This window comes from Scleropages formosus, chromosome 3 (genome assembly GCF_900964775.1).
Source record: "Scleropages formosus chromosome 3, fSclFor1.1, whole genome shotgun sequence".
Classification (NCBI taxonomy): domain Eukaryota; kingdom Metazoa; phylum Chordata; class Actinopteri; order Osteoglossiformes; family Osteoglossidae; genus Scleropages; species Scleropages formosus.
In genome coordinates, this window is record NC_041808.1 from 32,347,112 (window position 1) to 32,367,218 (window position 20,107).

Genomic DNA, 20,107 nt, shown 5'->3' on the forward strand with positions numbered 1-20,107 from the left:
TATGAAAAAGTGGGTGGGTTGGCTCAGCGGTTCCGGTTCTGACACACGTGCGGGACGATGTGTGAGCGTGTGAACATGTGACCGGGTCGGGGTGGGATGGGGAAGGAGGGTCACTGAAAACAGCGAGTCAGCGAGATGCGTGGAAACGGGAACGGTTGACGCTCGAGGACGTGGCTACGCCTCGGTACATGATGCAACACGATGCCACGGCAGGTGACCTCGTATTACCTCTGACCAAGAGGGCTACCGAGAGGAAGACACGGAGAAACACAGATTGCGCACAGATAATAAAGACAATATTTAGGGGAAAAAAGCGATCCCAAGCCCTCAGTTACCACCCCCGCGCGCCGCACATGGCGGCTCTTGGCTCAGATTAGGCCGATTAGCTGAGCCTTGCTCCCGCCCGACAGGTGTGCGGTCACGCCCTGGCAGGCGTGCAAACCGTCCCCTTCTGAAACTCGGCTGGAGTGGGGGGGGCGGGGGTTGGTGGTTCCCTCCGACTGTGCGGTCATTCGGTTTTTTTATTAAAAAGAGACGCAGCAGAAGTAGAGAGCAGAGCAGAGCAGAGCAGAGCGGCGTGAGCCTGGGGTTCAGGATCACCGAGCCACACCAGAAAGGACCTGCGGCTCACATAAAATTCCACCCTTCTTCGCAGGGAACCTTTTCATTGCCCCGTTGTCATCTGCTCTCGAGGTGCTTTCGCCATCGCCGTGATCCCGGACCGACAATTACGCAGCACAGCTGATTCTAAAAACATTACGCTTATTGCTTCGAATGACACGGCATTAAAAGTGTGGTTATTCATTTAGGCTTATATGTGTTACTAGGCTCGAGACTATTTTTCATTAGCCCAGTCGTAATTACCTTGGGGTCCTGGGGAAATGGCTCGGGTTTTTACAGTCGCAAGCGCTTAAAGCAAATTATATTCCTGGCACCTGGATCGCCACCAATGCGGAGCTCTCCGGTCCGAGGCCCACGCCGGCATAATTGAAAAAACACTTTCGGCATCATGGCAACCCTCGTGCTTGGCAGACAGCACAACACAGCCGTAGAAATAATAAAAAAGCCAGACAAGCCGTCTGGCTGATTTCGTACTGGCAAGGCCGACATATATTACACTGTTTTCTGTTTCTCATTCTTTTTTCCTCATTTCATTTTTATGTGCGCACAAGCAAGAGTGTATGTAAAGGTAGAACTTTTACGGCTTTAAAATAAAGGAGCAAATGAAATGTGCAATGTGAAAAAAAAAAATCCCCGGTAATGAGACTACGGGCTCCCGGTTAGTCGAATCGAAAGTATGCGGAGAAGACGCACGTGGACAACGAGAGGCGAGGAAAGAAGGAGAAAGTGGTCGAGAAGCAGCAAGAGGAGGAGGAGGGTGAGAGGGAGGTGCGAAAGAGATGCGGGGTGCTGTATGGGGTAGGGAGACGTGGACGTGAAGGAGAGGAGGCCTGGAAGGCGCATAATAACAGTCATTATAACACACACCGTTTCTGAACCACTTGTCCCATTGGGGGTCACAGGGAGCCAGAGCCTAACCTGGCAACACAGGGTGTAAGGCTGGAGGGGAAGGGAACACACCCAGGACGGGACGCCAGTCCATCACAAGGAACCCCAAGCAGGACTTGAACCCCAGACCCACCGGAGAGCAGGATGAGGGCCAACCCACTGCGTCACCGCACCCCCCGAGCCGTTATAACTCTTTGAGCAAACAATCTGTCCGTCTTGAAGTCCATACAGTCAAGAGCAAGTGGGTCCTTTTTTGTCCAAGCTGCTTTATCCTATACGTTTTGTAGCACGCTGCTTTTTATGTAAGCTACTTAGCCGTTTGCAGTTTACAACACGACATGAAATAATGTGTTCAACAGCTAGTCATGCAAGATTTATAGTGAGTCGTTACGTTTCGGGGTAAACTGTCCAGTCCCAGCTGTGTGAATTTACCCCAGAACCAGGTGGCAGTAGAGGTACCCCAGTGCCTGCGGTGCACCGCGGTCCTGTTAGTGAATTGTGCTGAAAAACTGAGCTGGAAGTGCAAACGTAGATTTACAGCACAGGTACAGCAAACGAGTCTGGTCGGGCAATAAAGCGAAGGAGACACCATAAAGGGACAACATTAAACAAACACGCGAAACTAACAGTGCGCTGTGTGTGGTGATCCGACTGTTATTGGTGGCAACGAAGTGGTCGTACAGATGTTCGGATGGGTGAACACTGGCGTGCGCCGAGACCCCCATCGAGAGCGCGTTGTGAGGATATTAAAGGAAAATGTGTGCGAGTGTTAGTGTGTGAGTGACAGAGAGAGTGTGTTCCACTGATGTATGGATGACTGACCCATTGTAAGTAGCGTATCTAGCAGTGTAAGTCTTTGGGTGCTCTGGTTTCCTCCCACACTCCAAAGACATGCTGTTCAGGTTCCCCCATAGTGTGTGAGTGACAGAGAGAGTGTGTTCCACTGATGTATGGATGAGTGACCCATTGTAAGTAGTGTATCTAGCAGTGTAAGTCTTTGGGTGCTCTGGTTTCCTCCCACGCTCCAAAGACATACTGGTCACCGATAGTATGTGAGTGACAGAGAGAGTGTGTTCCACTGATGTATGGATGAGTGACCCAGTGTAAGTAGTGTATCTAGTAGTGTAAGTCACCACGGTGAATAAGGTGTTCAGGCTGGTAACACCACGTAGAGTTCATCGGAAGTCGCTTTGTAAATGCTTTTTAATTACATTTGTGGCGTATTTATAGGTGATGGATTTAATTCCATGTGTGATGTATAATACAAATGTAATCATGTAAAAAGTCCATTTATTCTACTGAATCATGCAGCTCTAATACCGCCACCGCCTTCTCCTCACAGCACGCTTTCCGCATTTACTCAGAAATTAACGTACGCGAGAAATGAAGGGAAAAAAAATGCAAATAGCAGATTTTGCATTTCAGCTTTGCATCCCCAGCATCCTGGTTGGTGGAGACAGCTGCAGGGCCGAAGCTGCCGCAGAGCACAGGGGAGGGAGGCGTTTGAATAAGCAAATGCGGCCCAGTTCTCGTCTGGCCTTATCACCCACAGGACGACACCGCAAGACTAGTCAGGAGTCCACGCAAAGCACCCTGCCTGATTGTTATCATCGCCATACTTTTTCAGCCAGAGCCGCGGGCCAGGCAGCAGGAACGATTCCCACCGACAGTAACTTTGTGGCGACTCACACTGTTCCACGTCCCGCAAACACACATTCACACCTTTTTGGGCTTCATACTGACTTTTGCATGGATGTGACAAATGGTCCCTAATTTAACCCTAACAAAATTCTAAGCTGAAAGCAAAATATTATTATTATTATTATTATTATTATTATTATTATTATTATTATGGGGGGATGTGATGGCGCAGTGGGTTGGACCGGGTCCTGCTCTCCGGTGGGTTGGGGGTTCGAGTCCCGCTTGGGGCGCCTTGCGATGGACTGGCGTCCCGTCCTGGGTGTGTCCCCTCCCCCTCCGGCCTTACGCCCTGTGTTGCCGGGTTAGGCTCTGGCTTCCCGCGACCCTGTATGGGACAAGCGGTTCAGAAAGTGTGTGTGTGTGTGTGTGTGTTTGTATATTATTATTATTATATCATTATTATTATTATATATATATATTATGATATTATTATATCACCTATTATTATTATGATAATAATAATAAGTTAATGTCACAAAGTCAGTTTTTTCAAGGGCTAATATTCTCGAGGAAACATTTTCCTTCAAAAATGTCTCCATGAGGTTATCAAAACATGCACAGGGTCACAGACAGAGACACACACACAGAGACACTAAGTGATGAGCAAGTGACGTACTCATTTTTTTATGTCAGCTCTGTCCTCTCTCGCAGTGACAGCTCCATCCCAGGAGCTGAGATCCAAACCCAAATCCCTGGATGTCTTAGCTCCCTGAGCTCTCAGTGCATTTTGAAACTAGTGCTGTACTCTGGTAACATACGGCCGCCTGAGCTTCAGGGGGACCCTCGTTTCCAAAGACGGAGAGGGGCAGCGCTGCAGCTGGGGATGGTCAGCAATACACGGGTCCGTAAGAAACACGCTCGGCTCCAGGACCCTCTTCGGAAGGAAAGGCAGGCAGAGCAGGACAGCACCCACACAGCATCACATGCTGGTTCCATCACCCTTCAGCAGTTGTCGCACACGGAAAATCACGAGAGCCCTGTGCATAAAAACCCTGATGGAACAAGTGTCGGCAACGCATACAACTTGTATGACGCGTGAAAAGAAAATGCAACGGCGAGCACCAGCGCCGGAAAAGCAAGAGATGGATATGTGAAGCAGTGGATGAGGAAGGGAAGTGATGGAAGGCGATGCTCCGAGCGTCCCGGAGAGCCCCGGGCAGCGTGCAAGTTATGCATGTCATTAGATGGGCCAGATAAGCAGAGTCACCTACACAAGAAGGCCTCTGTTGAGGAGCTTTTCATATGGAAATCACTGGGCCTCCACTGCGAGTGGCCGGCACAAGAATGCTTTCATTTTATCAAGCAATTTAAGTCAGAAGCAAACAAATAAACTAGAAACAGTTACATACGGCGTTTTTTTTTTTTTGTTTGTTTGTTTTATGAAAAGAGAGGGATGCAGATCTCGATGATGAAACTTTGCGCTCCGCCGCCAGAAGACGAACGATGCCGGCGGCTGGATTTGACTCATCTGTGCTTTCCGGTGAAGGAGGTCTCCTTAAGCAACAGAGTCGGATGAGTGCGAAGGGCGTGCTGTTTCCCGTGACAGCACCGAGGTGCACAGCACAGGGCAGATAAACCTTAATACACATAAATCAGGGCAGCAAGAAAACGAGGTCTTGCCCGTTAATCGGGAATGTCCAGATACGTGCGAATACTCGTTAATCGGGGCAGGGTGAACGAACGGCGACGCATCTTAAATAGGAAAATGACACACTGATGTTCTCAGGTGCTAACAGCTGCCTCTAAAAATATTTACACACATACACACACACCGGCTGAAACCGTTTGTCCCAAGCGGGGTCACGGCAAGCCAGAGCCTAACCCGGCAACACAGGGCACGGGGCTAGAGGGGGAGGGGACACACCCAGGACGGGACGCCAGTCCATCACAAGGCACCCCAAGCGGGACTCAAACCCCAGACCCGCTGGAGGGCAGGACCCAGCCAAGTCCGCTGCACCACCGCAACCCCCTTAAATATATTTACACATTATCAAAAAATTTGACTATTTCTCAGCTATTTTCCAAAGTAAGTATGACTGGGGGGAAAATAATGGTATGAATATTATCAAAAGTCATATATATACAGTAACATGGTATTTATGGAAATATGGTGCCCTGTGACACACACACACACAACAATAAAACTGTCACTTACACACCAAATCGAGACATGAGAAAAAGGCCTCTGTGGTGTTGCTCACACTCTTTGTCTGCTCCTCCACGTGAAAAGCAGCATTTTGCAATTAGAATTGTAGGAGTCTTGTAAATATGGGCTTGGTAGCCCATAAACCGAACATAAGGCTCAAACGGCACTTGCTCCCGAAAGTCGGTTCTTGTAAAGAGAGTGCTCGTAAAATGAGGAAGGCTATACTATTCTTGCTCCTTTTATAAAAGAGAAATACATTATCGATGAAAGAAATATGTTATTATAAAAAGAAATACATTATTAGCAAAAAAAGAAGAACTTTTCTCGTGCGAAAAAACCCATCAAAACTCTATCTAGAGGAATCAGTAATTTAGTTAGAAAAAGACCAAAAAAAATTGATTGACTGGTTGCCAGTCAATCAATCAATCGATCAATCAATCAATGGGTTACACATTTTTACATAAGATGGCTAAGGGAGGGCAATGGGCAGAAGACTGACCTCTCTTCTGCATTCTGGGTGACAAAAGAGTTTTACTACTGACACGGAACCCTGATATGTGTGACTTGTACCCAAGGGGCTCGCGTTGTCTTGGGATGACATGGGGTCGGGTTGTTGGTTTCTCCCCGGGAATACTAAGCGTGCAGGGAGACACAGGGGTCTTTCACAGGCCTAGGGTCAGCTGTGGCTGGGGGGGTGTTCTGGTCACCCATTATGCCGTGAGGGCCGGGACGATGACACGGAGACCCTGTTCCTGGCGCAGGCAGTGGCCAATTTGGAGCAGGGTGAGAACAACGAAAAAAAAAAAAAAAGATTGCGCATGAATGCATACAGTACTAAGATTATTTTCCTTTTAATGATCTGAAAAGAAAATCACTGCCCATTTTCCTTTGTGTTTCTTTCTTTAAAGAAGTCAACGGGAAAAGACGTAAAGAACAGCGTCTATTCTGCATGTACACAAAATGAAAGCCCTCTCACGCATTTGACAAATATTATAAATTCCAGTGACATTTTGTGAAAAAGCCCCCGTTGTGCATCCTTCTTGTTGTTGCTATGAAACAAAGGTGTTGAGAACCAAGTATGACAAAGTGAAGCGAACTGGGAAGAAATTCACCGCAAGGTTCAATGGCAAATTCCAAGTGGTGCGTTTTTTTTTTTGCTTAATTTTTTCCTTTTTCCCGAGCTGACTGAATTAGCCCACCGAAAAAAAGGACGAAGTCCGTAGGATCTGAATCCGTTTAATATCTGCTGTGTCTTCAAAACACGTCACACCCAAAACGCTCTAGATTTACATCCAAGCTTGTTTGAGACCTAGTACAATGCCCTGCAAAGTTTCATTTTTTCCTTCCCTCCAGTTACTTTTTTTCCCTGCTGCACACAAAGCCGGATAAGGGTCATTTTACCAGCGTTCTCATTATGATGCAGAAATCCGAGTTTGGCAGCCCGGATCCCGTTCGCATCTCAGCTCTGCGGATCGGATGGGACATTTCCACCTCAGTCATTTCTGACCGCAGACCCCTACAACTCGGACAACTTTTGATACATTTCTTTCGTCCGAGTACATCTAGTGTACGAGAAACCAAGATGTTCTCATCGGTGAATGAGCAGAACATGGAGGTTCTGGGGCGATTATTGAGGATCCTTATTATGTGGGTCACCAATACCTCAATGAAGGACATGAATAACCCTAAACTGACATCTCACCCATACCATATTGGCCTGGGGTGAACTCATTGCAATGCACATTCACATTTATTCATTTAGCTTACACTTTTCTTCTGATGTAACTCTTTACACACCTGGGCAATTTCAGGTAAGCCCCAAATTGAAGGGCAACACAAATGGAGATGGGATTTGAACCTGCAACATGCTGAACCAAAGGTAGTAGCTCTAACCTACTCTATCCTACTCTCCTTTACATAGAGACCCCTCTCCCACACTTTATTCTGAGCGCTTTGCTGTACGTCATTCTATTCTGCATTACTTAGCACTTCATCAGTGCTGAGTTTCGGGAATGCCGGTCAGAGCTGCGGTCCGCGTTGTCTGGTTCCTACTATACTCTGTGCTTTGCTCTATTGGCACTCTATGAATATTGCGTTGCGAGCTGTGTTTCATTTGTGATGTGTCCCCGCTGTCGTCTGCACTGTGTTTGTCGTGTCTGTGGGGGGGGTTCAGTGGTCGCTGCTGTCATGAGTACAAGGAAATGAGCCCAGCCCTCTAGAGATGAGGACTGGGATGAGCTTCGCAGCGGTAGGGGTGGGGTTGTACGAGGGGGGGTGGTGGTGGGGGGGGGTGCAGGCTTTGCAGCCTGATATTCTGGGAACGGAGGGGTCGCAGTGTTGACCCACCTGCTCCCTTCTCTCTTCAGCTGGATCTAGTCGGATTTCAGCAGCTGCATTCCCTCACAAAGCACCTCTTTGTAATCCCTCCGAAGGCGCGCAGATACGACTGCAACCAGAATAAGAGAGCGGAAGAAGAAGAAGAAGAAAAAAAAAAAGGTTTTTAAAAAGTTACAGAAAAAAAAAAACTGCCAACAGTTCCTAGCTGTGCAATGAGTTCACTGGCCGTGCTTGTCTTTCAGCCAGGCTTTGGGTAGCGGCAGGAGCTTCTGTGAGCTCCAGCAGGGGCCACGCTGGGCTGTCTCCGCACCGCCGTGTCCCCCACATACACGGCACACATCGCTCTCCACCTGCTGCGCGCTACGCCGCTCGCACCCCGATCCCACCCACAGGAGGCTGCTGGAGTGGGTGGTGCAGAACTGCCTGAGAAACAACCCAGTAGGGACACGGGGCAGTGGAAGAGCTTAAGAACACATGGGGCAAGAGCTACAGAGCTACGGCAGATGTTCAGATGACAGCGCAAGAAACACACACACACACACACACACATACACACAGAGAGAAGATCCTAAACTGGAGAGCAATACATTAGCACCGAGGAGACCAACGAAAAGTGGATGAGGATAATAAAAAAAAGAAACAGTCCTCAGTGATGCACATTTAATATAATTACAAATAACAACAGGAATACTTAGAACATTGAGAAGTAAATTAAAAACCTCTCTCACTCCCCGTTCCCCTCTCCAAACAATAACATAAATTAACATCTTGTTAAAAATCCTGAGGCCAGGCACCGCAGCAGATTTACGACGGATATTAAAGCAGCCCCAAGTTCTCTCTGGGGCCGTCATTAGAGAACGCGTTGGTAACAGCAGGGCGACTGGGTGAGCTTAATGTACCATTAAATCAACCAATATGGCCATATTAGCTGTAGAAAAAATAACCCAATGTATGTTTTAAAAAAGAGTGCAGGGAAACACAGACAAGCCGCTACAGAGCAGGAGGCAAAGCCTGACCGCTGTCTGGGGCTGGGGTCCAGGGGTGGGGGTGGGCTTGGGGGAAGGGGGTGTCAGGCTGGCACAGAGCCCCTTTTTCAAACGGGCCGACATACGCTGGGCGGGCTGCTGTCAGCTGCTCGTGGCCACGGCCTGCTCTGTACGATCCGCAGTTGCTACTGATGCTCCAACACCTGTGGTTGGTTCATGTGGGTTCTTCCTCTTTCTGCATGTGTGTGTGAGTGTCTCTGTGTGCAAATGAGCAAGGATGTGCACTGGTGAAATTATGGGCACATACATCGCAACGTCACTGCGCTATGGGCAAAAACACAGTTATTCACCACGTGTTTCATTTACGGGAGAGAACGGATTGAAGACCTCTTTACAGTCAGGTAATCCAGAGCTCTGCTTTGAGCTTTGATATATTATATAATTACATCCATCCATCTTCACCAACCGTTTGTCCCGATCAGGGTTGTTAGGGGTCCGGACCCTATTCCGGAATCACTGGGTATAAGACAGAGAGGGATTCACCCAGCGTGGGATGCTGGTCCAATGCAGTGACATATTATATTGCAGCAACCCAAGTTACTGGGGAGTGTCTTGTTTGAGCGGGAAAATGGGTTTATTGTAAATAGTTGAGAATTGTGGGTAAAATGAGAGAGAAGAGAAGAGAAGAGAAGGCTGGCTTGAGGTGCAGGTCCTTGAGGAAAAGGGGTCGTCGGACCAACAGCATTATTTCCTTGTGTTTGCGCCGATACCGCTCACTGTGTGCCGGTGTTCCAATAAATATTCGTAATTAATGGTGTCCGTGCATCCTTCTTCGCCCCATCTGAACGTGCAGCGAGCTACAATATATTATTTTGCTTAGCTGACATTTACCTCCTTAGCAACCTGAACTGATTTTGATTGATTGATTTGATCTTGATTTGATGTTGCAAGCATATCTCTCATTAATGCACCAAATTACAGTGTTGAGGAGAGTGTGGAATGGAGACGTGTAAAAACAGTGGGCATCATGTGAATTTCGAGGGTATGCGTGCTGAAAATGATCCTTCTATTCTGTATGAAAAGTATGCCTTAAAAATGCTGGGAAAAAAAATCATCCTGAAGGTAAACATGTGGAATTTGGACTATTGGGATGGGACAAAACCCCTCAGGGTTACATATCCCAAAAAGACTATAGAAAAATTAATCCTTATTTATGCCTGCAGTTTTACGAAATGTGGATGCAGGAGTCAAAACGACTTGCTCATAAAGAAAAAAACAAAAACCAAAATCACCAGAGGGACCCCAGCTCTTTGTATTTTTGGCTGTCTCATTTCTCCTTGACCCCAAACCCCAAACAGGAAAGGGCTGGTGTGGAGTTTGGCAGGAGTTATTTTTTAAAAAAACAACTCCCACCCGATCCCATAGCGCTTCTGCAAAATGCAAAATCCTATCCTTTGAGGACTGCCAATCAGCACTTGGAGGTGCGGGGTCATCGGAAGATCGAATCCCAGGGGTAAATTCAAAATTCAAGGTAACCTGAAGCCATCTGAGAGGTTTCAGATTAAAAGCAAGTTTTAGCACTTAGATGAAGGTTTGAATAGAGCATTGGGTGCAACATCACTCCTAATGATGTCAGTAATCTGGACATGTCATCCAGGCTGTGCCCCACACCCCAGCCTCATGCCTAGTGATTCCGGGACGGGCTCCAGACCGCCGCCACCCTGACCAGGACCAGCGGTTAGCGAAAGTGAGCGAGTGATGTCAGTAAGCTTTCCGTGGCTATATGATGATCATTTTCCACTAATGAAGATCACACGGTTTGCGGCATCGCTCTGATCAGACTGGATTTCACGACTAAATAATAACTTTATTTCCATTTGCTCTCCAATTGCCTCCAGCAGCCAAAAAATCTATTAACCAATAGAGCTGAGAAACTCACTGACAGCAACATCACAGAAACAGGAACAATATTTCCTACTATATTCTATTTTTAAACACTTGGCAGCGCTTCCACTACAAAATTAAGATTACCGCATTTGGGGGAACGAGTTTCTGCGCATCATTTAATCTTTAAAAAGATGAGCTGTGATTGAATTGGGTTGTTTGGGACGACATCTGAGCCTGCTGCGGCCATTTGCACATTTCAATGGCTTGAATTGGCCGATAATAATTTGATGTTGATGCAGTCTTGTTTATTGGTGGCGGCAGAAGCTAGCCACAGAGGCCTTCGTCGGCTTCTCTGGCACGGAAAAAGTGTTGTTTGGTGGTAAGGATTTTTTTAAACGTCAATAGATGTTTTTGTTTTAAGGATAACATGCTGTCGTTAAACTACATATAATGTAAAGTGTAAAGGCAAACAAACTCCAGTAGCCCAGAAGGAAAAAGCAGGGGGCACTGGTAATCAGCATGGGTATATATGAGAAGCTGTTCTAAACGCACAGAAAAATTTGATTTGTGTAAAGCAAAAGATTAAGCAAGAGAAGGTTTAAGTATCTCTGAAGTTATGAGGCTCAAACTAAATCTTCAGGTGGAACAGTATAACATGAGTCTTTATCAAGAGTGGCACAGCAAGTAGTGCTGCCGTCTCACAGCACCTGGGTGGTACGAAAGGATGTGGGTTTCATCTCCAGTTCGCGTGTTCTCCCCGTGTCTGCGTGGGTTTCCTCCGGGTGCTCTGGTTTCCTGCCACACTCCAAAGACACGCTGTTCAGGTTCCCCCATAGTGGTGAGTGACAGAGAGAGTGTGTGTCTGTGTTCCACTGATGTATGGATGAGTGACCCAGTGTAAGTAGTGTATCTAGCAGTGTAAGTCACCACGGTGAATAAGGTGTGTGGGCTCATCGCACTACATAGAGTTCATTGAAAGTCGCCTTGCAGAGAAGCATCTGCTAAATAAATAAATGTAAAACTCTGAGCTCGAACCGAATACATGTGCAAATAGTACAGCTTACACCATTTAGCCTGATTGACTTTAACAAAAAAAAAAAAAAAATCATCCAGTTGCACTCCATCCAGTTTTGGGTCCAACAAGGGGCACAGTGTTTGCGCTCAGGCGAGTACCAGGTGCGGCTGGGTGCCGCGAGCGTGTTAACCCTTATTCTGGGACAATTTGCATAAGCATGAGAGCCGCTGATTGTACAGGAGGCTCTCCATGACAGTGTGCGCTATGGTCAGAAGGGCAGCTGGGCAGCGAGGGATACTTCCAGCTGCGAGGCTCCCTTCTCCTCATTTCTCTGTCAACACGTCCACAGCAAGAAGGCATGTTGATGGCTTTACTGTGCACTGACACTCACTAGCCGGCAGTTTACCGATTCCCTGGGCTATCTGAGAATGCATATATGCATGTGTAAAGAGCACGTGTGGGACATGCACTTACATGCGCCCCTGATGGTCCTGTATAGGCTTCACAATCACAGTCACAGTGCTGCCAAGACGGTTACCTTTGTATTTGCCTGTTTTGCAGATCTCAGGAGCAATAAGCTCAACTGGTATAAAAAAAGACACACTAGCAAATAAAGCTCCACGGTGCTGTAGTACCGACTGAGAAATGCAATATCTGCGAATGTTGCTGCTTGAAATATCAGCAGGAGCCCTACTATTATACCCCAGAGGTAGAATAACCTGAAATAACCTGAATTGCTTTGGCAAATATCCAGATTTTTGAAGGGACAATGGCTAAAAGTGTTAGTACACACACTCACAAACACACACGTATATAGAAACACACTCAAAAGATTGGTGGTGTGCGTATATAAAATAGACTGTAAATGCATGTAAAGGAGATGCTTCAATAATGGAGAAAAACACTTGTTGAAACCTTCACCCTTTCGACATTGATGCTGCTTCTCACATAACCAGTATACTACCAAATAACTCCCATATAACGCGTGATTGGCAATTAACGCAAATAACCATATGAAAATAGTTGTGTTCTGCTTTGCTCTCGCAGGTTGTGGACGCCGTGGTTTTTGCAAATAGCAAATATGAGTGTGGCAGGTGTCACTTTGCGGCCCTCGGAGGCAGAAGCTGACTACCCGCTCCGGCGACGGGACTTGTTTAACAAGGACTGCGGATGCCGATTAGCGTTGTCATGTGCACATCATAGTCTTTCTCGCTGCGTAAAAATGAAACGGTCTCCAAACGCCACACTTAAAGTCATGTAAAAAGGTGGGAATGGCCCTTTTCCATAAATCATTCTTAGCATAGCAACCAATTGCATATCTCTCAAACTCCTTAGTATGTAGGATGCAGAGAAAATGCATTGCGGTGCACAGTGCTCCGGGTTTGGAGTGGGTGAAGAAGAACAGGCTTATTAGAACATGGACACACAAGGAAATAATGCTCTCGGTCTAAGAACCCCTTTTCCTCCAAGATCTGCACCTCAAGCCAGCCTTCCCAGCATGCTTAGCATCCTCAGGCTCTCTCCCTCTCCTGTTGGCAAACAGTCACCCCATTATATTCCCCATAAATCCCCTCAGCGGTTGAACGCTTTATTCCGATTTTCCCACAATCCAACTATTTACAATAGACCCATTTTCCCGCCCAAACTCACGGTAACGCGGGTCGTTACAGTATGTCTGTGTGCACACGCGTGCGCTGTACATTTTTTTAAATGCTCTTTTCTGATGGCGATAGAATAGTCAACTTTGGGGGCTGCCAAAAAATGCAGATCGCCTCTTACTTTCTGGAAACTGACTGTTTACAGGATGATGGTGATGACTGTATAGGTACGTCAGAGCTGCTGGCATGCTTAAACAACATGTGAACAACATAGGCAGGCAGGGAGTAAAGCGGTTAAAAACAGGTACTTGGGGTTAGGTTTAGCCCTGTTGTCTTACCCTTGAGAAAGGTTCTTAACCGGAAGTGCTCCAGTAAAATATCCAGTTGCGCCAAAAAAAAAAACTGCATAAAATTAGTAAGTCAGAATAAATGTACAGGCCGGGACTTTTTCGATATGCTTGTCTGAAAAATTAGACAGAGCACACAAAACCTCATTCAGGAGTGGAGAACTTGAAGGAATATGAGATCTAGGCAGCGCAGCGGCAAACGGATCGAGCCCAGAGAAAGGCAAGCGAGGTCCAGCGGTCACGTAACTGTGGGAAACGGTTCGATTTCCCGTAAAACTCCGCGGTTGTTCTCTGCATCGCCACCCCCCCACCCCCCAGCACCAAACCGCCAACCTACCCCCACCCAGCTTTGGGTTGTCCCGCACCATCTAATTCACAAGCAAATATGAATGATGATTTATGAGAAACTGGGATCAAAAGCAGACAACTGGGAAGACAGTGTGCACCGCAAAATTCATCCAGAACACATGTACTGTACTGACAGGGAGACAGCGAGGGAGAGAGGGAGCAGCGGCGCTGGGGAAGGACACGCACATAAAAAGACGTATGTGTCCTGCAGACGGCTCCTGCTGTATGGCTTTGTAAAAGATGTAGGGTGGAAGAGGAGCCTCCCAGTGCCAGCTTCCACCCCACCCCGAGTCCTTATCCTGTCACATCATGACAAACTCTATAAATGGAAAGTGATCTGAAATAAATGATGACTTCAGATCTTATAAATCACTTGACTAATTTCCCCCTGGAAAGTACGGTCTGAGACATGTCTGAAGCATTAGGTCAATTCTGTTTTCATCTTCAAGTATCTTTAGATGGCTATGACACTGCCTGGGCCATGTGTAAATGATTAAATGAGGTGAGCACATATCCAATTACCGCACGTGTAACTGCTACGACGAACTCCACACCCCAAAAGTCACACGGAGGTATAGAAAGTGGAAAAAGGTGTAACGGTGTCCTCCTGTGGGAGTCCTGCTCAGGGTCTTAGGCACTACGTCTACTAATTCAAATGAAGTACGTTATGAGTATTTAATTTTACAAACATATAAAAACACAATATACACAATACATACATACATTTTGGATTTGGACAAATTGGATACATACAGTTTATTAGACATATTTACAGTGAATAGCATAGTGTTTAGAGCGGCTGCCTTTGGGCCCAAAGATCACAGGTTCAAATCCCATTTCTGAGCATAGTACCTCTGAGCAACATACTCACCCTAAATTGCTCCACTAAAAGTTGCCCAACTACATAAAGGACAAATAACTCTAAGCTACTTTGAAGAAAAGCATTGGATAAATGTAAATACATATTATTGGATTATATATCGTACATTGTATTATATACTAAAAGTAGACTTTGTATATTACTATTAATAGAATAGATAAATAATGTAACTATTTAATATAATTTAATTGCATAGAGAGGGGGGCGCAGTGGCGCAGTGGGTTGGACCGGGTCCTGCTTTCCAGTGGGTCTGGGGTTTGAATCCCACTCGGCGTGCCTTGTGATGGACTGGCGTCCCATCCTGGGTGTGTCCCCTCCCCCCTTCAGCCTTGCGCCCTGTATTACTGGGTTAGGCTCCGGTTCCCCGCGACCCTGTATGGGACAAGCGGTTCAGACAATTTCATAGAGAAGCATTTCTCTCTATTTATTTCGAGATATGTAAATGTACATGTATATATTCAAAAGATTGGATGGCAGCGGTTTCCATGCCTCCCTGATCTGTGTGACCTTCTCAAAGCACAGAGAAATGCTCTCCCTGATCTCCGGTACTTTCCCCATCCTATAATCCCGTTGACCATACGGACCTCAAACGGCCACGAACACTGACGAACAAGACTACAACATGTCAGGACAAAACACAATAGTATCTGGAAGTACTTTAGTGCTTTTCATATTCGTAAAAAACTGGCTTTGGGCCCGTTGAACTCTCAGCCGTTTGCGCTAATTGTTTCCTTCAGCTCGAAACGCCAAAAACTCCCTCTGCCCGTACCCCGGTTCCCGCACCCCCTCCTTCCGCCGAACCTCCCCAAGCCCACTAATACGTTTTAATAGAACCTACAATTGGGCCAGTAAACCCCTCATTAAGCTGTTTTTATAGGATGAATTTAGGAGTGAAAGAGGCCAAAGGTCAGCAGGAGGGCCTTAATGTTGAGCAGCTGCTGGGAGGTACGGCTGCGATTGGGAACCCCAGAGTTCAAATGGCAGGCCAGCGTCAACATCCATAGGTCCAGAGCGACCACCCGCCCCCCCCGCACCCCCCACACTTGACAACCTGGAAAATACATTTGGCCTGGAACGCTCAGTAAAAACATCCACCACACACTGCGCGTGGGGGAGCGCAGGGAAGAGGATTTGCAGTTCAGAAGGATGCCAGTTGTATCTCATGCGGTTGCACATGTCTGAGCGACTCCGGTCCTGTCCCAAACCCGAAGAAAACCTGTTAGTACCATGTCATAGGAAGCAGTTCAAGCATATAAAACTGTCAGGAGAGACAGAATTCTCGACCTCGCTCTTAACATCGTTATCTGGCGGTGCTGTGTCCACCGTCACAGCGAAACTGTGTGCAGTCCTGCTTTTGGGAATCATACCGAATGCCAAGAGTACCGACATCTCTCCAAACGGGCCAGCTGTATAAACAGCTAAGGTGTCAAATATAAACTGTGGAAGTCAGCCTGGACAAAAAGGCAAATAGTAATAATAATTATGCTATGAGAAAAGCTTATGAGCATTCCAACCGGCTGGCATGCGAAGAAACAGAGTGCGGGGTGTATGGGGGGGGTGAATTTAAAGAGGCGTTTGGCTTTGAGAGCTGTGTGGGGGGGACAGTAGTTGAGGATCTGCTTGTTTGGAGTTTGGTTTTGGTGGTGGCTGAGGAGTCTGGGGTAAGCGTGAGGCCAAGGCCAGGGTGACTGAGAGGATGAGGTCCGCCAAGTGCTGCTCAGGCAATGACTCACGGCAGCAGCGGAGCGCATAGGGCTGTCTCCTGGGAACGCATGGCCCCCAGAGATGAAGCAAGGCCATGAGGCTATGGGCTGTAGGATGGGGCTCCTTCCCCAAGCTACTGTTGACCTACACAATATTTCCGCTACATCCAGGTTATCGTCTCTCAGACTGTCTTTAGCCACCTGGCCAGAAGAAGAGTCTACAGTCTAAATATCTTTCAATATTTGGAAATATAATGTTCTCGAGTGAAAATGTGCTTTCTTTTCGTGTCCATTTGGTAACTGGTACCCAAAACTTGGGCTTCTATTCCATACCAAAAAACAAAACAAAACAAAAACGAAAAAAGATTTTTTCCCCATATCAGCTGTAGTGCTGATGACTTACCGGTGAGGTGGATACACCAAAAACTAAGTATCTAATGGTACATACAAGTGATTCTTTACTCCTATTACTTGTGTGAGAAATTTAAAAGAAGAACAAGAACAAACAACTCCTGGGAACTGGGGAAATTTTTGCTGCCACTTCTACCTCATCTCCCCCTTCTTCTCAGTCTCTCTCGGTCTCTTTCCGTCTCTCTGATTACAGAATCCAGAGTTCCCAGCCTGGCAAAACTGTCACCACAACACAGGGACACAATAAAGGCCGAGTGCTGGTTTTCGTTTGCCGCCATCCTTTGTTTCCCCGCAACCCCCCCCACCTCTCACCCGGGTGACACCAGAGCCTTTTGGACCGTAGGCGCATTCCGCCACTTGGCAGCAAACGAAACCAGCTGTCAGGCAACATTATGGTCTCGCTTCGTAACGGGACTTCCACGCGCTAATTACAAACTTAATCCGGGCTCTCCGCAAATTTCACCAGGCAAAAGATTTCTTGCCCCTTTGTGTGTGTCCCTCAGCTCCACCACTCGCCCACCCATCATCCTGAGTCCCTTCCACAAGTCTTCCTACACAGGAGAGGCTTACGTTCAAATGCTCCTCATCATTCCTGGAGGAAACATCTGCAACGTTTTACAGCGCTGGGAAGTACCAGCACCCTCCGGTCTGCCCTCAGCAACATGACCGGATCACGGTGTAATTGATACACTGAGTTTACAGTACATACGCTGACTGTTGTGTATAGTACAGTGCTTTCAAAACAGCACTGCAGACACAGCATCCATCTGCTAGTAGCCACACGGTTAACTGGCATCATTTTTAGATGTCACTCATGCAAGTCTTTTGAAATGAAATTAAATGTACATTTATTCATTTCATTGACACCTATTTCCTAGGCAACGTTCAACTTTCGATATACTGTACTAAGCTACTTACAATGAATTACCCATTTATATAATTCACTAATTTTTACTGGAACAATTCAGTACTTTAATTCAGTACTTTTTGGTAACTGGTACCCAAAACTTGGGCTTCTATTCCATACCAAAAAACAAAACAAAACAAAACAAAAAAAAAGATTTTTGGTGGTGGTGCAGCAGGAGCTGGAACTCAAACTCAAACCAAAGGCCTTTGGTTGCAAGGAGTCAACTCTAACTACTGTGTTACCTGCTGCCCCTAACAACTCATTCATTTACACAGAAGCATACTCTTACAAAGGTATATCAGAGTAAAGACTATAGCAGGAGCGGGTTTCAAACCTGGAACCGCCAGACTGTAAGGTTATGACCCTGGCCACTACAATATTTAAAAGAAAGAGAGGTTGACCTTTCAGTTTAAATGAAAGCGTAACATATTTCACATTATCTTGTAATGTACAATTCGTTCTAGGACTTGAGTGGCTGGAGAGCCAGAATGAGCCCAGTAAAGGATCAATGGATGTCCATGGAGAACAAGACTTAAGGAAATTCGAGGAGGAGCTACAGCCTATTGAAAGGTCCAGGGAGAACCAGAGCAAAATAAGGGATCCATGGAGAATAATAGAGAACCAGTGGTCAGTAAAGGATCCATGGAAATCAACGGAGAGCCATAACCCAGCAAAGGAACCCTGGAGATGCATGAAAAATCAAAGGCCAGTAAAGGATGCATGGAGGCTGAGGTAGAGTGTCAATGAAGATCCATGGTGAACCAAAGTCTACTAGGGGCTACTAAAATACTCCTTCTGATGCAAAATCAGAGACAGTCAGGAGTAAATAAACTTCAGATGGATATTATCGAAAACGTTTTCTTGCACTTCAGTCTACGGGTCTGTTTTAACTCAGCCAGTTTCTTTACACATCTCTTGACAGAGAGAGATGCCTGTGTCTCTCTGACTGCCTCACACTTTTTGAGCTGTCCATGTGGAGACCAGCTCTCCAGCAACATGTCTTGTGCTGTAGCCCACACAGAATGTCACACCTTTCTAGTACATGCAGTAGGTAGGAGGAAGTGATAATAACTGCAGGATTCTCAAGATAGTTTCTCTGACACAGAAGGTAAATCAAAGTAAGTACCCCAACAAAGTGTAACACAGTATTTGTGAGACAGTGTAGACTGTGATGTACATTTAACAGACACCATAAACACCAGTGTAAAATATCATAGTGGAATTCTGATGGAGTCAAAAACTTTCAGATACAGAATATTGGCATTACATGAATTTATTTAGCTGACATTTTTTTTTCCAAAGTACCTGACAACATCAAGCTACCTACAATTATTTGCCTAGTTATACAGCTGGGTAATTTACACCAGAGAAGGGCAGGGTAAGTACCCTGGGCAACAGTACTAGAGCTGGAGATGGGATTTAAAGCTGCGATCTTCAGGTCCGAAGACAGCAGCTCTAACCACTAGACTAACAGCTGCCCCATGAGTAGAAGCATTATCACTGATTTTGCCAATGATTTTAAAGAAATTCTGGCAAAGCTGCATACTTCACAAACAAACAGACATCCACATAATGGCACATTTAGACTGAGAGCAACCAGTTTTGTAGTCATCATTTCAAGTTATTGCAGTCACAGCCACATATGTTGCATAAAAAAGCATGGATGAACTAAAAAATCTGCTTGAATCCTTCAGAAATCAGAAACACTCCAAAAGGAAAAGTAAGGTAATGAAAAAAACTCTGCTAAATACGTAATTAGTAGAGTTTGCGGATTCCACGATTCATAAAACAGATATCGCTTTTATTTGAGCAGACGAGCCTACAATAGACAAAAAAAGTAATGCGGCAATAGGCTGCGAATGGAAAACATCTGCAGGTAATGATAAACAGACTGGTTCTGCCACTTTACATAGCCCAGCAAAACAGTAATCGGTCAAGCTTACCATCTGACAGTCCCAAACACCTGGCCACCGGCGAGGCAGTTTCACTTTTGCCTTAAAATCTGGGGTGTGGAAAAAGCACCATCACGTCCTCCAGGTGTGCAGATGGACCACTTTGCAGCTCGCCTTCGTTGCACCTTCTGCCTATCGTGGACAATGTACAAGCCCAAATGCCAGCCAAGGGAAACATACCTTTTCTTTCATTGGCAGGACCGTGATAGGAATCAACTGCCAATACACAGGCACAAAGACACACTAGTACAGAAAGAGATCCAATCTTCCCTCTTATCTTCCTCTCCCTCTCTTCATCATCCCGTATTAATGGGCTTATATGATTTAAGTGAAGGCAAAATGTTTTTCTTTCCCCCTTCTTGCTAACAAACAGGCTTCTG

General features: G+C 46.3%; 1 protein-coding gene across 1 annotated transcript in view; it reads right to left on the reverse strand.

Annotated features, from left to right (window-relative positions):
* The window catches only part of LOC108940734 (ras-related protein Rab-26-like), a 128,095-nt gene extending 107,988 nt beyond the window's left edge, over nt 1-20,107 (reverse strand). Inside the window, exon 1 of the mRNA XM_029250668.1 lies at nt 19,719-20,107. Coding sequence (XP_029106501.1) covers nt 19,719-19,721 — 3 coding nt within the window. The 5' untranslated portion in view covers nt 19,722-20,107. The remainder of the gene's footprint in view (nt 1-19,718) is intronic.